This window comes from Eublepharis macularius, chromosome 7 (assembly GCF_028583425.1).
Source record: "Eublepharis macularius isolate TG4126 chromosome 7, MPM_Emac_v1.0, whole genome shotgun sequence".
Classification (NCBI taxonomy): Eukaryota; Metazoa; Chordata; class Lepidosauria; order Squamata; family Eublepharidae; genus Eublepharis; species Eublepharis macularius.
In genome coordinates, this window is record NC_072796.1 from 45,584,449 (window position 1) to 45,596,625 (window position 12,177).

A 12,177-nucleotide genomic window follows, 5' to 3' on the forward strand; every position below is an offset into this window, starting at 1 on the left:
ACAGATACTTGTAAGAATCAATGAAAGTCACTGTATTCTATGGTTATTGGCACCATTATGAATGCACTGTTCCCTTTTGTCTGCCAAACAGTGAGCAGTGTGCCAGAAAGACTAGCTGGATATTAGTTGAAATGACAAATAGGGACCATAAAAAAAATCAAAACCCTGTTTTGATAAGTGCTGTTTGAAAATGTTTGGAAGCCGCCACTACAGATGACTGCAGGGGCAGGGCTGCAAGTATACTCTAATCCGAGTCTTCAGTCATGTGCCTGAACACAACAATCAGTGGACAAAAAAATAGAATAGCAAGTAACACTGGGCACACTAATAGAAAGAACCGTTGAGAAAGCCAGGTCTGGGTGTGGATCCTGAGGAATGCAACTTCTGTGCTTCCCCCTTCTCACTGCAGCCTTCTATGACACCTGAAACTGTTCTCCTTCAGGACAGTGCAGGGAGTGATTTGGGTGTCTGCAGCAGGAGAGGAGAATCAGCAGAATTCTCCCTTTTACACAAAAAGAAAATCCATTCCGTTGAGCTGATGCTATGCTGATTGAATGGCACTTTGGGATCCAAGCCCAGCCAGGTCATGTGCTGGGGTTCTCCACCTAGGCATACACAATGGGGGGATATATTCTACAGTGTACCAAATGGTGATTTTTCTCAGTTTACATGAAATCACTCGGAAAGCTGGCTGGCTATGAGCCTGTATATACAAACTGCACATCAGTGGGTAATGTAGTAAATGTTTCTGTACAACATAATGCAATTGAAGAATCCTTGGGTGACATTCCACCTAGTGGTAGTTCAGACGTGGTTCTGTGTCCTTCTGCAAAATGAGGGGACCATTGTGAGCCAGCAAGGGACAGCTGAGAAGAAAGGCCTGGGAAATGTCCTGCCTCTCAACGCTACAGTGCTGCACAACATCTCTCTGTTGCTACCTGTAACATACCAATTACGATTTTCTAGAGTTTTCATTTGTAACTTGGTCTATTTTGTGCTTATATGTTTGTTACTGAGGATTTTCAGTGACTTTATTTTTTAGTTGCTCATTAAGTAGGTCTGTGGTCAATCAAACTGATGAAACAAGTGGTATGGCAAGAAGTGTGGTAAAGTGTAGCTGTTGCTGGCTTCTTTTGTTTTCAACAGCTTGTTTGGCTGCATAATTGCCCATATGAAAAGCATTTTCCATTACCTACTTGAGGGTGGCAGTTTAATGAAAAGCATCAAGTCTTTTCTTCTTTTCACTTGCGGTCTGTAAAACAAAATAAATGAAATGAATTACGACTGTATACCTAATTCTGAGAATTGTTGCAATAAATATTATTCTAGTATAAAATTGGTATCCCAGCAAAAGTGATTTACCTGTCTGCATGTGTAACACATATTCCATTCTCTTGTTAGAGGCTGGTTTCCTCTAGAAGTTGTGCTTGTTCAAAGGTGCAGTCCATTTTCATTTAAAGCTGTGCGAGTTTTCCCTTAAGCTTAAATGAGATGTGTCTATTGGACCCAAAAGTTCAAGCGGCATTGTGAATAACAGAAGTGGGGGTTTCAAATACGGGCGACAGACGGAAAAGAAAGGTGTAAGGTGTAAGATTTTTGTGCTCTAAACGGGCACTAGTGTATAGTTGATAATTTAAGATAAGAAAACAGGAGAATGAAACTGGATTATCACCAATGTTGTTGCAAGTTAGAATATTCAATTTGCTTTTGAGGCACAGGATTCCATTCCAGCTTATTAATGACTTTGAACCACTAAGGCTAGGCCAGTAAGATTGTGTTGCTGTCTATTACTGCCTTGGTGAATGATCACTGTGCTCATATATAAGTGAGCTTTGCATAGTAATGTGAGACTGGACTTCTTGCATTTCATTGCCTTTTTGTCCGACTGCTTGCTATTTCCCCCCCTCAGTGCCTATATACTTGTGACTTCATATATATATATATTTGCTGACTGAGATCATACTTCATGTATCTGGGAAAATAGTCTCTCATCCATGAAAGCTCATGCCACAATACTGCTGTTATTTATGGTGCCCCAAGGCCCCTTCTTGTTTTTTCAAGTCCCCCTTTCAGTTAAACGATATTTTGCAATGAGTCAGCATGTCCAACTGTAAATGCTAAGAAGAAATCTCTACAGCATACTTGTGCAATCCCATTGAAAACAATGTTTGTGCTGTCTTTTGTTATGCAGAAAATAGGAGGCCAATCTTATTTGAAAACCAGCTGTAATTTTATCTTTTAACTAATAGGCAGCTGTTGTATATCTACATGGTAGTGGAATGACTCATCCTTCTCAGAACGGCCTAGGGTTTTAGAAGCATACAAAGTAATTGCAATGGGAAATGTAGCAAAGAAAAAGTCAATTTTCTCATCAAATTGGTGCACTTCTGTACTGGGGAATAGGATTTTTTCATTTTAGACTCAAACTAATTTAATACTGTATGTGGGCAAATTGGACAAGAGGGAGCATGTGCAATCCAGTCAGCTTGTTTGAACTGTATCAGATATATGACTGGTGTAAAACGTCTGAACCTGTTGAATATTCTGAGTGACAGTTCTCAAAATGTAACAAATAGAAGAAATATGAATTTGAACTTGCTTTCGTTATGGAAACAAGTGTCACTTGTCTCTGGCTGCTCACCTACCTACTCATCTTGCATCAATATCCACTGCTGTTCCAAAGGTTCACAGCAATAAGAAATTTAATAGTCTACTACTTTCAAACATGTTTACTCAAATGATGCTGAAGATGATGCTTTGTTTTACACGTTTGCTTTTGGACTTTAAATTGTAGACATGTTGGTGCTCAGTGGACCATTATAGCACCTGACTTTTAGGTACAAATCTGCAGTTCAAGTCACAAAACTCCAGTATCACACGTAATTTGGCCCACCACCAAAGGACTTGACCTATCCTTTTCCACAGTGATATCTGTCTTCTTGACTCCTCACTTTTATCCAACCCTGCCTCCACAGAGTTCAGAGCAGCCTACATAGTTCTCCCTTCCTAGTTTTATTCCCCTTGCCCAGCAACCCTTTAAGAGAGGCCCAAGATCATCCACTGAGTGTACAAAAATATTCAAGGTGTAAATGATCCACAAGGCTTTCATGTTACACTATGAGAGAGTTTTGGTAGAAGGCATTGGGGACCAGCCAGTCTTGGTAATAAGTTGCCACTGTTCTGGCTTGGAAAATTCCTGGAGATTTGGGGAGTGGAGCCTGGGAGGGTGAAGTTTGGGGAGGGGAGAGAGCTCAGAATGGTATAGTGCTCTAGAATCCACCAACTAAAGCAGCCATTTTTTTCAGGGGAACTGATCTCTGTAGCCTGGAGAGCAGTTGTAATTCCAGATGATCTTCAGCCACCACCTGCGGGTTGGCAACCCTAAGTAAGCTACCAGTATCGAGTACTGCCCAGATACTGGCTCCTCTACTGTAACCTCCTACTATCTATCCTGGTGTTCCCCTAAAGTGTGATGTTCACTCTCTTCTGTGTTTATGAAGATGAAACTGGTTGTTCAAGAAAAAGCTTGTGGGCTTGTTGATTTTCTGTTAGAGATGGATAGCCTGCTTTGAAAAAATGGAGTCATTGATGGAGAAGTAAGGTATTGTTGAGAGTTTCTGTGTCCCCCACTGAGGCAGGCTCTGTGTTCTTGGATATCTGTGGCATGTATCCAAAGGTGAAGAGAAAGCTATGTACTTGTACTGGGTAGCTGGTCTTTGTTCAAAGAGCTTACAAGTGAGCTTGCAGTATTGGGCTAATTAATTTGTTTCTTTCGAACTCATGCTTTCGCTGTAACAGTGTTTTTCTTCTTTCCTAATTTGAGGAAAGGTTAATACCTTCAGTACCTTTCTCCCTTTTCCCCCACACTTTGTTTTTCAGTATTTCATGTTGTCTGTCTAGGCTGTCATATGTAGCAGCTTCAAAATGTCTTGACATAGAGCCACACGTTATTTTTGTGTTTTAATATTTTTCTCCTGTGTACAAAAATCTTGCTTATTTGTTTGCTTGTTTATGTTATAGTCCACCTTTCTCACTGAGACTCAAGGTAGATTACATAGAATAAGTCAATACAATCAACGGCTGGGATATTCAATACACGATACAATAGCATAAGGATAACAGAAATGTGAAAACAGGCAGAAATCAGAGCTGAAAAAAAATGCTGAAACACAGCTTAAGTAGATTGAAATGACATATTAAACAAATACAGAGCTATCCAGTAGGAGCATGCTTACAGCAACAGACAGTACGCAGTAGAATAGTCTACAGACCCTATCCCTATACCAAAGCGTCTGTCTGAACCATTTCCTTAAGGCTCAGCCCTATCACCTGCGTAAGAAGGTCCTCATGAATAATCTAGTTTTGCAAAGTTTGCAGAAAACCTGGGGAGTGGAAACTTCCCTGATCTCTTCAGGAAGGCTGTTCCATAAGGTGGAGGCCACTACAGAAAATGCGTGTGTATAGGCAGCTGCTGATTTTGCCCATTTGCAGAGTGACACCTGCAGAAGGCCTGCTCAGATGAGAGTGAAGCTGCTGTAGTGGAAAATATCAGTAAGAACAATCTTTGCTGCTGCTGCTGTGTAACAATGCTCTAGTGAGTTTTGAAATAATTCTCCCGCTCTAACCCAGCTGTTTCATGTACCTCTAGGGTTGCCAACCACCAGGTGGGGCCTGAAGATCTTCTGGAATTTACAACTGATCTCCATAACATATAGGGTTGCCAGCTCCAAGCTGGGAAATTCCTGGAGATCTTGAGGGTGAAACCTGGAAAAAGTGGGGTTTGGGGAGGGGAGGGAAAGAATCTTGGCATGGCATAATTCGATAGAGTCCACCCCCCCCCCCCCCAAAGTAGCCATTTTCTCCAGGTGAACTGATCTCTGTGGCCTGGAGACCAGTTGGAATTCCGGGAGATCTCCAGCCACTACCTGGAGGCTGGCAACCCTAATAATATACTATAGAGATAAGTTCCCCTGGAGAAATGGTGCTTGGGAGGGTAGACTCTATGATATTATTCCTCACTGAGGCCCCCAACTTCCCCAAACCTCACCCTCCCAGCTTGGAGTTGGCAACCCTTCATTTTATGTTTTGTTCAGATAATACAAATTCTACTTACAGTGTTTTTAGAACTTTTAACAATTATTTCTACACCATTACTTCACACTAAACCAGAATTTCTCCTTGTAAGGGAATATCGTAGGCCCTGCACTGGAGATTCAGGTTGAATTTTGATACTCATAGTGAGTTTACATCTTTGAATTCCCAAAGCTCTTCTTATTTTGCTCTAGTGAGCTTCTCTAAGTCATCATAAAGCAGTTTTGTTACCTGTGATAAAAGGACAGCAGAGCGTAATTTCATAATATCAAGCTTGGAAACAACTGTTTTAAAAGAAGAAGAAAGGATCAGGCCTTGTGTTTACAGTCTGTGCATGTAGAATTCAAAGAGGGAACTTGTGAAAACTTTACCTGTTGGGCATCTGCACCACCAGTCAATACTCAATCTAGCAAAGAAGTGTCATTTCTAGTGTCTTAGATAGACAAAACCAACTTGGCTGGCTTCCATCCAGTATTTGTTTGCTCTCGGTTCTTTAAGTGGAGAACATTTTTCTGAACGTTGGCTTGGATCACAGGTAAACCTGTGCCAACCAAGATAGGCTGAACATGTAGACAGTTAAAAAACTGACAGTTAAAAAACAGATGGCGACATTTGTCATCCATAGCGTTTGTGGTTTTTCTTTCTTGTGTTGTTTGCTGTGGGATACAGCTGGAAACCTTTGAGGTTGAAGTGGAGAAAGTTGATGGAACGTATTGAACGAAGGACTAGATGTACTCAGAAAAGGCTACATGGTATACTGATCAGTCCTTTTTGTGTGCATATGACCATGTGGGAGATTATAAGTGGTCCCAAATAGTAACCCAGACTTGTAGTGGAGTCCAAGCACCTTGTTGACTTATCACCTAGCAACATCAATCTGAGTACATTGCCTGAGAGGCAAACTGCACGCCACATACAAATGTTGGAATGGACCCTAATAGAGCAGAGGGATAGCAGGGAAAAAAGTTGCTTAACCTTTTCTGTCGGCCAGTTTTCTTCTTAAAATTGCCCTAAACCCGTCTCTCTTCACCGGGTTACAGATCTAAAATTATCTTTGTAAATATGCAGATTCCTTGTGGGGGAAAATGTGGTGTCAGGTAGGGGAAGAAGTTTGAGCTGAAAAAACAGCTGATATGAAAAGATTGAGACCTCCTTATCTCTACCCAGCCACTCCAAACCACAGTTTTTGAGTGTGTGTGTTTTGTACCTCCTTTGTGTGTGGAACATGTATTTTTGCATAGGAGTTTTCCTCTCTTTTAATCTAGAAACCAAAATTTATCTTAATGGGATGAATACTACACTAAAGCAAGGGGCAAAAGTAGAGCCTCAACAAAAATAGTGAGCTATAAATAAAGTAAATAAGTAAATAAATAATAAAATTTCTGACAGCATAACTTTAAAGGCTTAATAGTACAATCCTAAACAGTCACAGTCTTTTAAGATCATTGACTTTGAAGCTGTAAGTCTACTTAGGTTTGCACTATAAATCACTTAAAATACAACTTTTGAAAGCACCAGCGCTGTCAAAGCATTCTTAATTGTACAAAGTTTAGCATTAATCTCTCTCTTCATGGATAATTTGTTCTAGACAGATAATTATTTTCTTTTGTTAGAAAGAAGAGCTCTGGATTACGGCCTATAACCAAGGAGTCACACACCTCTTAAAGGAATGATGTTGTTGTTTCCAGGAATGTATCAGGCCACTTCCTTCCTGCCCTGTCTTCTTCCCCTACCAAAAAAATGACTATATAAATAGTCAGTTGTTACCTTACCAGAATGTTGTTTGTGCTGTGTTCTACTTCCTACTCGGTCCCGTAGCGTCAAAGTTACAGAAGTGGCTGGAAACATAGACTAAGGAGTGAAAGCTCTCTCTCTCTCTCCCTCTCTCTCTCTCTCTCTCTTATTGTTTACATGTATGCTATGTTTGTGTACATTTAAAGAAATCTAATGGTGAACTGGGACCTTAGCATGCAGATCATCAAATCCACACACTGGGGTCAGGTACAGCCTGGAAGATGTTTGTACAAGCATGGGTCAGCCTCCAGATTTGCACATTTTAAAAAAATAATGGAGGGGAAAAACAGGTTGTGTGCCACTATGATGTGAGATCTTGGCTGCCATGTTGAGGGAACAAAAGAGAGAGGACTTGCTTCCACTGGCTATCTATACCCCTGCATGAGCCAGGTTATTGCTGGTGGTGGCGCTGCAATGTGGAAGGAATGGGAGTCCCTGTTGTGCCACTTCCTCACTTCCACTGCCACATGAGGCAGGCAGGCAGAGGCAGTGGTGTGAGATTCAGGTGTGCAAGTGGGTGGAAAGGCAGAGTGAGAGTTGCTGCCATGACTGCCAGGCAGGTGTAGGTGGTGGCACTACAGGCAGGCCAGGAAGCAGCAGAGGCTGCCCCCATTTCAGGAGCCAAGAAAGTGGAGGCAGCAGTGAACTATCAAATGTAAAAGAAAAGAAAATCATTTGGATTATTATTTATGAATGCAGTAAAGAAACCTTTAAAAATGGCAAATTTAGCACTTCTTGGGAATGTAGTCAAATGACTATTAACAAACGTTTGTTAAGTGAAGAATGTTAGTTTAATTTTATTTTACTTCCACAAACTAAGATCCTGTAAAATGCTTTGCATGTTATCATTGTAGGTCTGCTTTACTTCTGCTCTTAGCCACTTAAGACTAGAATACCTGCGAGTATGGTGTTTTGGGTAGGCAACAACTGGGAGGAGGTGGTCTCTTATATTTAATTGTCAGGTATATCCTTCCGTTTCATTATACACCCTTCCTGACCAGCAAGAAAAATGCATAAATGTATTTTGAGGTCCCACTTTTGGTCAAGACCCTCAGATTAACTTTGGCTTTGCAGACAATTTTGGATGTCAAATGAACCATCAAATGAACCAATGGATGAGGCCGTAGGTGATGTGGAAGAGCTTTACCTGAGATCCTGGAGAGCTGCTGCTGGTCAGAGTAAACAATACTGACCTCAATAGACTAATAATAACATAATAACATTCTATTTATATACCTCCCTTCAGGACAACTTAATGCCCACCCAGAGCGGTTTACAAAGTATGTCATAATTATCCCCACAACAAAACACCCTGTGAGGTGGGTGGGGAGAAGAGAGCTCCAGAGAACTGTGACTGTCCCAAGGTCACCCAAATGGCTTCAAGTGGAGGAATGGGGAAATCAAACCCGGCTCTCTAGATTAGAGTCCCGCGCTCTTAACCACTACACCAAACTGGCTCTCCAGTTTGACTTCACGTAAGATAGTTTATGTATTTGACTAACCTATATAGACATTTCAGTAGGTTCTTAATTGCTGGGCCGGCCCGCCCACCCATTAAGGCCAGTGAGGCCACCGCCTCAGGGCGCTAAGGCGCCGGAGGGGCACCAGCCCAGGGGCAGGGGCGCGTGCCATGGAGATGCCGCTGCCGCCGCCAGCCAGGAGCATGTGCTGGTGGTGGTAGCATGGAGCAGCTGAGCAGGCAGCCTCCTGTTCAGTTGCTCTGTGGGCCAGGCGCAGCCGGTGGCCAGGGCGGCCGGCTGTGCCTGACCTGCAAAGCAACTGAACGGGAGGGCTGGAAGGCCCCCGTGCACGTGCCAGCCCCTGTATGATGACATCACACGCAGTGGCATCATCACGCAGTTCGGTGCGCGCGTGCACGCGCACAGAGGCAGCATTAAGCTGCCTCAGGTGCCGGCGACAATGGAGCTGGCCCTGCTTAATGGGCAGCAGACTTTTTAAAATTTCCTGTATCCCAGGCGTGTGACACTATCTATCACCCTAACCATTTGTGGGAAGCAGGCTCATGGGTCTATATGTGTGCTTGACTAGTCATTTACAGCTGTCTTCTGTAATCCTCTGATGCTGGGGTGTGGTTTGAAAATAGCAAAACTGGGTTCTTCACAAATAGCCAGTAATTTCAGCTTTGATGGTTATGCTGTTTAAAAGTTTCATTTAAGATGAATGACAGAAGTGGATTCAAGAATTTTGTAGGCATGTGTAACATGCATATATAAAATTCTTGAAAACATGAAAAGGAAAGAGGAAATTATATCATTTTGGAATATAACACTTGTGCCTAGGACTTTGAAGTCTGATTAGACAATACACTAAACAGGATGGTGGAAACCCCAAACCAACTCACATTTAACATATAACCCAGTTCAGACCTTTAAAATATTGTGTGTGGGGGCCAAATAAGGTCCCAAAAGTGCTGTGGTGGCAGGAGGAGTTTTCTCAGTCCTCCCTTCTACACTGCACACTTTTGTTAGCAGAAAATGGTTGTGGGGGGCAAGCTATTTGCCTCACTGCAGGTTCCATGTGTCTCCTGGGCAACTCAACTTGCTTTTGACATTTTGTCTAATCAGACTTCTGGATCAAACTCATGCTTGGAACATGTTGGTGTCATTATTTTCATGACTGCTTTGTACATCTGTTTTGGTTTATTAGACTTCCAGAAGCAAACAATTAAAACTTTTAGTTCTGTAGTGGCAATCAGCTTTTACTGTTGACTTTGTTGATGAAATGTTCTGTCTTTTTTAAACCATACTATATGGTGACCGTTTGAGAAGTAAATAATGTGAACATGGACAAGTGAGCCTAAATCTTGTACATTTGCAACAAGGACCGAATCACAATAGGCAATTTGTGAGATCCACACTTTTTTTTAAAAGGAAGAAAACATATTCACTACCACCAAAGGACTTTCCTGCTAAATTGCCTAAATGCTTACACTGCAGTTTGCTGAGAAAAGTATGCCCTTGAAGCAAACAAAGGCAATACGCTCTTAGTCATTAGGTGAGAGTGATTGAATTAAGAATACACAAAGGGAGACTAGAAAAGGAAAAAAGAAACCCAGACACATTTTAATTAAAAGAAAATATATCCTGACGCTTTTCAAGGCTATGTACAGAAAAAAAAATAGCTCAGAGGGATTTAACTCTCTAACTTGGACAAACTAACTGCATGAAGGACAGCATAATCCATAATGAATTTTTCTGCACAAGATTCTTAAAATAATCTTCTCTTTGGAATCTCAAGGAATGCTTTTGGGATTCCAGGTCAGCCAATTAAGGCACCCTGTGTAGTGCATCTGCGATGACATCTTCTGTGTTAAATATGGATTGTAACTTATCTGTATCTTTTTTTTTTTTGTTCTCCTCATGTTTAGTGCCTAAAACAGTACATGCAGCTGGCCATCCGTGAAGCATGTGGCTCTCCCATCACTTGTCCTGACATGGTGTGCTTAAACCATGGGACTCTGCAAGAAACAGAGGTATCGACACTTGTCATCCTTCTTCCTCCTTTTAATCTTCTTTGTTCATTTACATAATGAATACATTAGACTGTTTCCTCCCCTTAATTACCTCTAATGACTACTTGGCAGGAGGCCTGCTTGACAGGGAAAACTAGCAACAACCAGATGGTTTCCCTCTTGTTTTTTCTTTCCTAGGGAAATGTTTACTTGGCATCCAGACCACACAGAACTGCCTGCTTTAAAGTGTCAGTATTCCCTATCTGAATGTCACTAGTTCTCCTCCTTTAGGGATGAACTGAGATATGTATGGCACGCAGGATGGTAAAATAGGGGTTGCACAAAGTATTACAAGTGTTACTTGTTGCTTAGTGTGACAGTATAACTTAGTGTGAGACTAACTTGAGAGAGTTGGTTGTAAATGCAAAGACAGGATTGTAGAGGCAGGTGATGATACATGCAAAGGGGAGTGACTGTATGTTTAAGTAACAGATGGCCATCTTGACACTGGGAAGGCTCAAAACACAAATGTGCAGAAATCTAAAGCTCAACAAGCACAAAGCTCTATAATGCCTTAACAGTCCATGCATATGCTCCTTTTCAGGGCTTTTTTTCAGCTGGAACATGGTGGAACGGAGTTCCGGAACCTCTTGAAAATGGACACGTGGCTGGTGGCCCCGCCCCCTGATCTCCAGACAGAGGGGAGTTTAGATTGCCCACGTGGAGGGCAATCTAAACTCTCCTCTGTCTGGAGATCAGATGCGGGGCCACCAGCCATGTGACCATTTTCGCCGAGGGTGGTTTAAACTTTTAAAAACTGCCCCCTTGTTCCAGCTGACCCAAAGTGACATCATTGGTTCTGGGAGCATACACACACTTTGCATGTACACATGTGGTACCAGGGGCACCACCTCCTGCCAAGAGTTGCCCCCTGTGCTGGCAACCCACTGAGTTCCACCACTTCTTTTCCCAGAAAAAAAACCCTGCTCCTTTTTAAGCAGTTTGCTGATAGGTCCTAGAAGGCTCATCTGCCTCCACTAGCTCCTTATGTCTGACTTCTACTCTATTCTTGTGCCCTTCTTGACCTCCTGCCAGAATGAGCGTTGCACTCTCAATCTAGAACCAATTCACCATGATCATAATTGCCATCTTAATCTGAATTATGTATTACTGCACATCTGCCCAAGTGGGTTGAACAGCGGCAGGGTCCCAGGATTGCTGTAAGACCACTCTAGCACAACCACACCTTTGCTCAGGTTATTCACTGTCACCACCCACTCATTGCTACACCAGTTGGGGTTTGTTAATTGCCCTTCCCCCTCTTATTTACAACCTGCCTTTTTCGGTGAGTCTCAAGGTGGGTTATGGAGTGTGCGCGCATGCACACATAATCATGGAGTATAGGACATTGAGTGGATAATGAAAAAATGTGATAATGCAGAATAGGATATCGAGTGGAAACTACAATAGGACTAGGAGTTTAAAACTGAACACAGCAAAATACAATGTGACCATTCACAAATCCTGCATTTAGGAAGTTCTCCATTCACATTTGTGGAGCACACTTTGATGGAAAACCTGTGGATTCCACATGATTTACAGGGTTTTATAGACAGAATTTGCAAGTGGCAGATTAGGTGTTGAAGTTGAACACACAGTTGACATTTTTTTGGTCAAGGGCAAGGTCTCACTATACTAGCTGTTGCTCTGCTAATAGAAATATGAAGTGTTAGTCCTTCACTAGTATTTCACGAGTCTTACAACTGGTTCCAAAGTCTGTCTTTTTGACATGCAGTTTTCAAATGTGATTTTGTTTGTAA

At 42.1% G+C, this 12,177-nt stretch overlaps 1 protein-coding gene across 8 annotated transcripts in view; it reads left to right on the top strand.

Annotated features, from left to right (window-relative positions):
• Positions 1 to 12,177, top strand: part of RNF144B (ring finger protein 144B) — a 117,836-nt gene that overhangs the window by 83,627 nt on the left and 22,032 nt on the right. For all 8 annotated transcript variants that reach the window (XM_054984806.1, XM_054984811.1, XM_054984807.1 and 5 more), the window contains one exon: positions 10,274 to 10,378. In XM_054984806.1, coding sequence (XP_054840781.1) covers positions 10,274 to 10,378 — 105 coding nt within the window. The remainder of the gene's footprint in view (positions 1 to 10,273; positions 10,379 to 12,177) is intronic.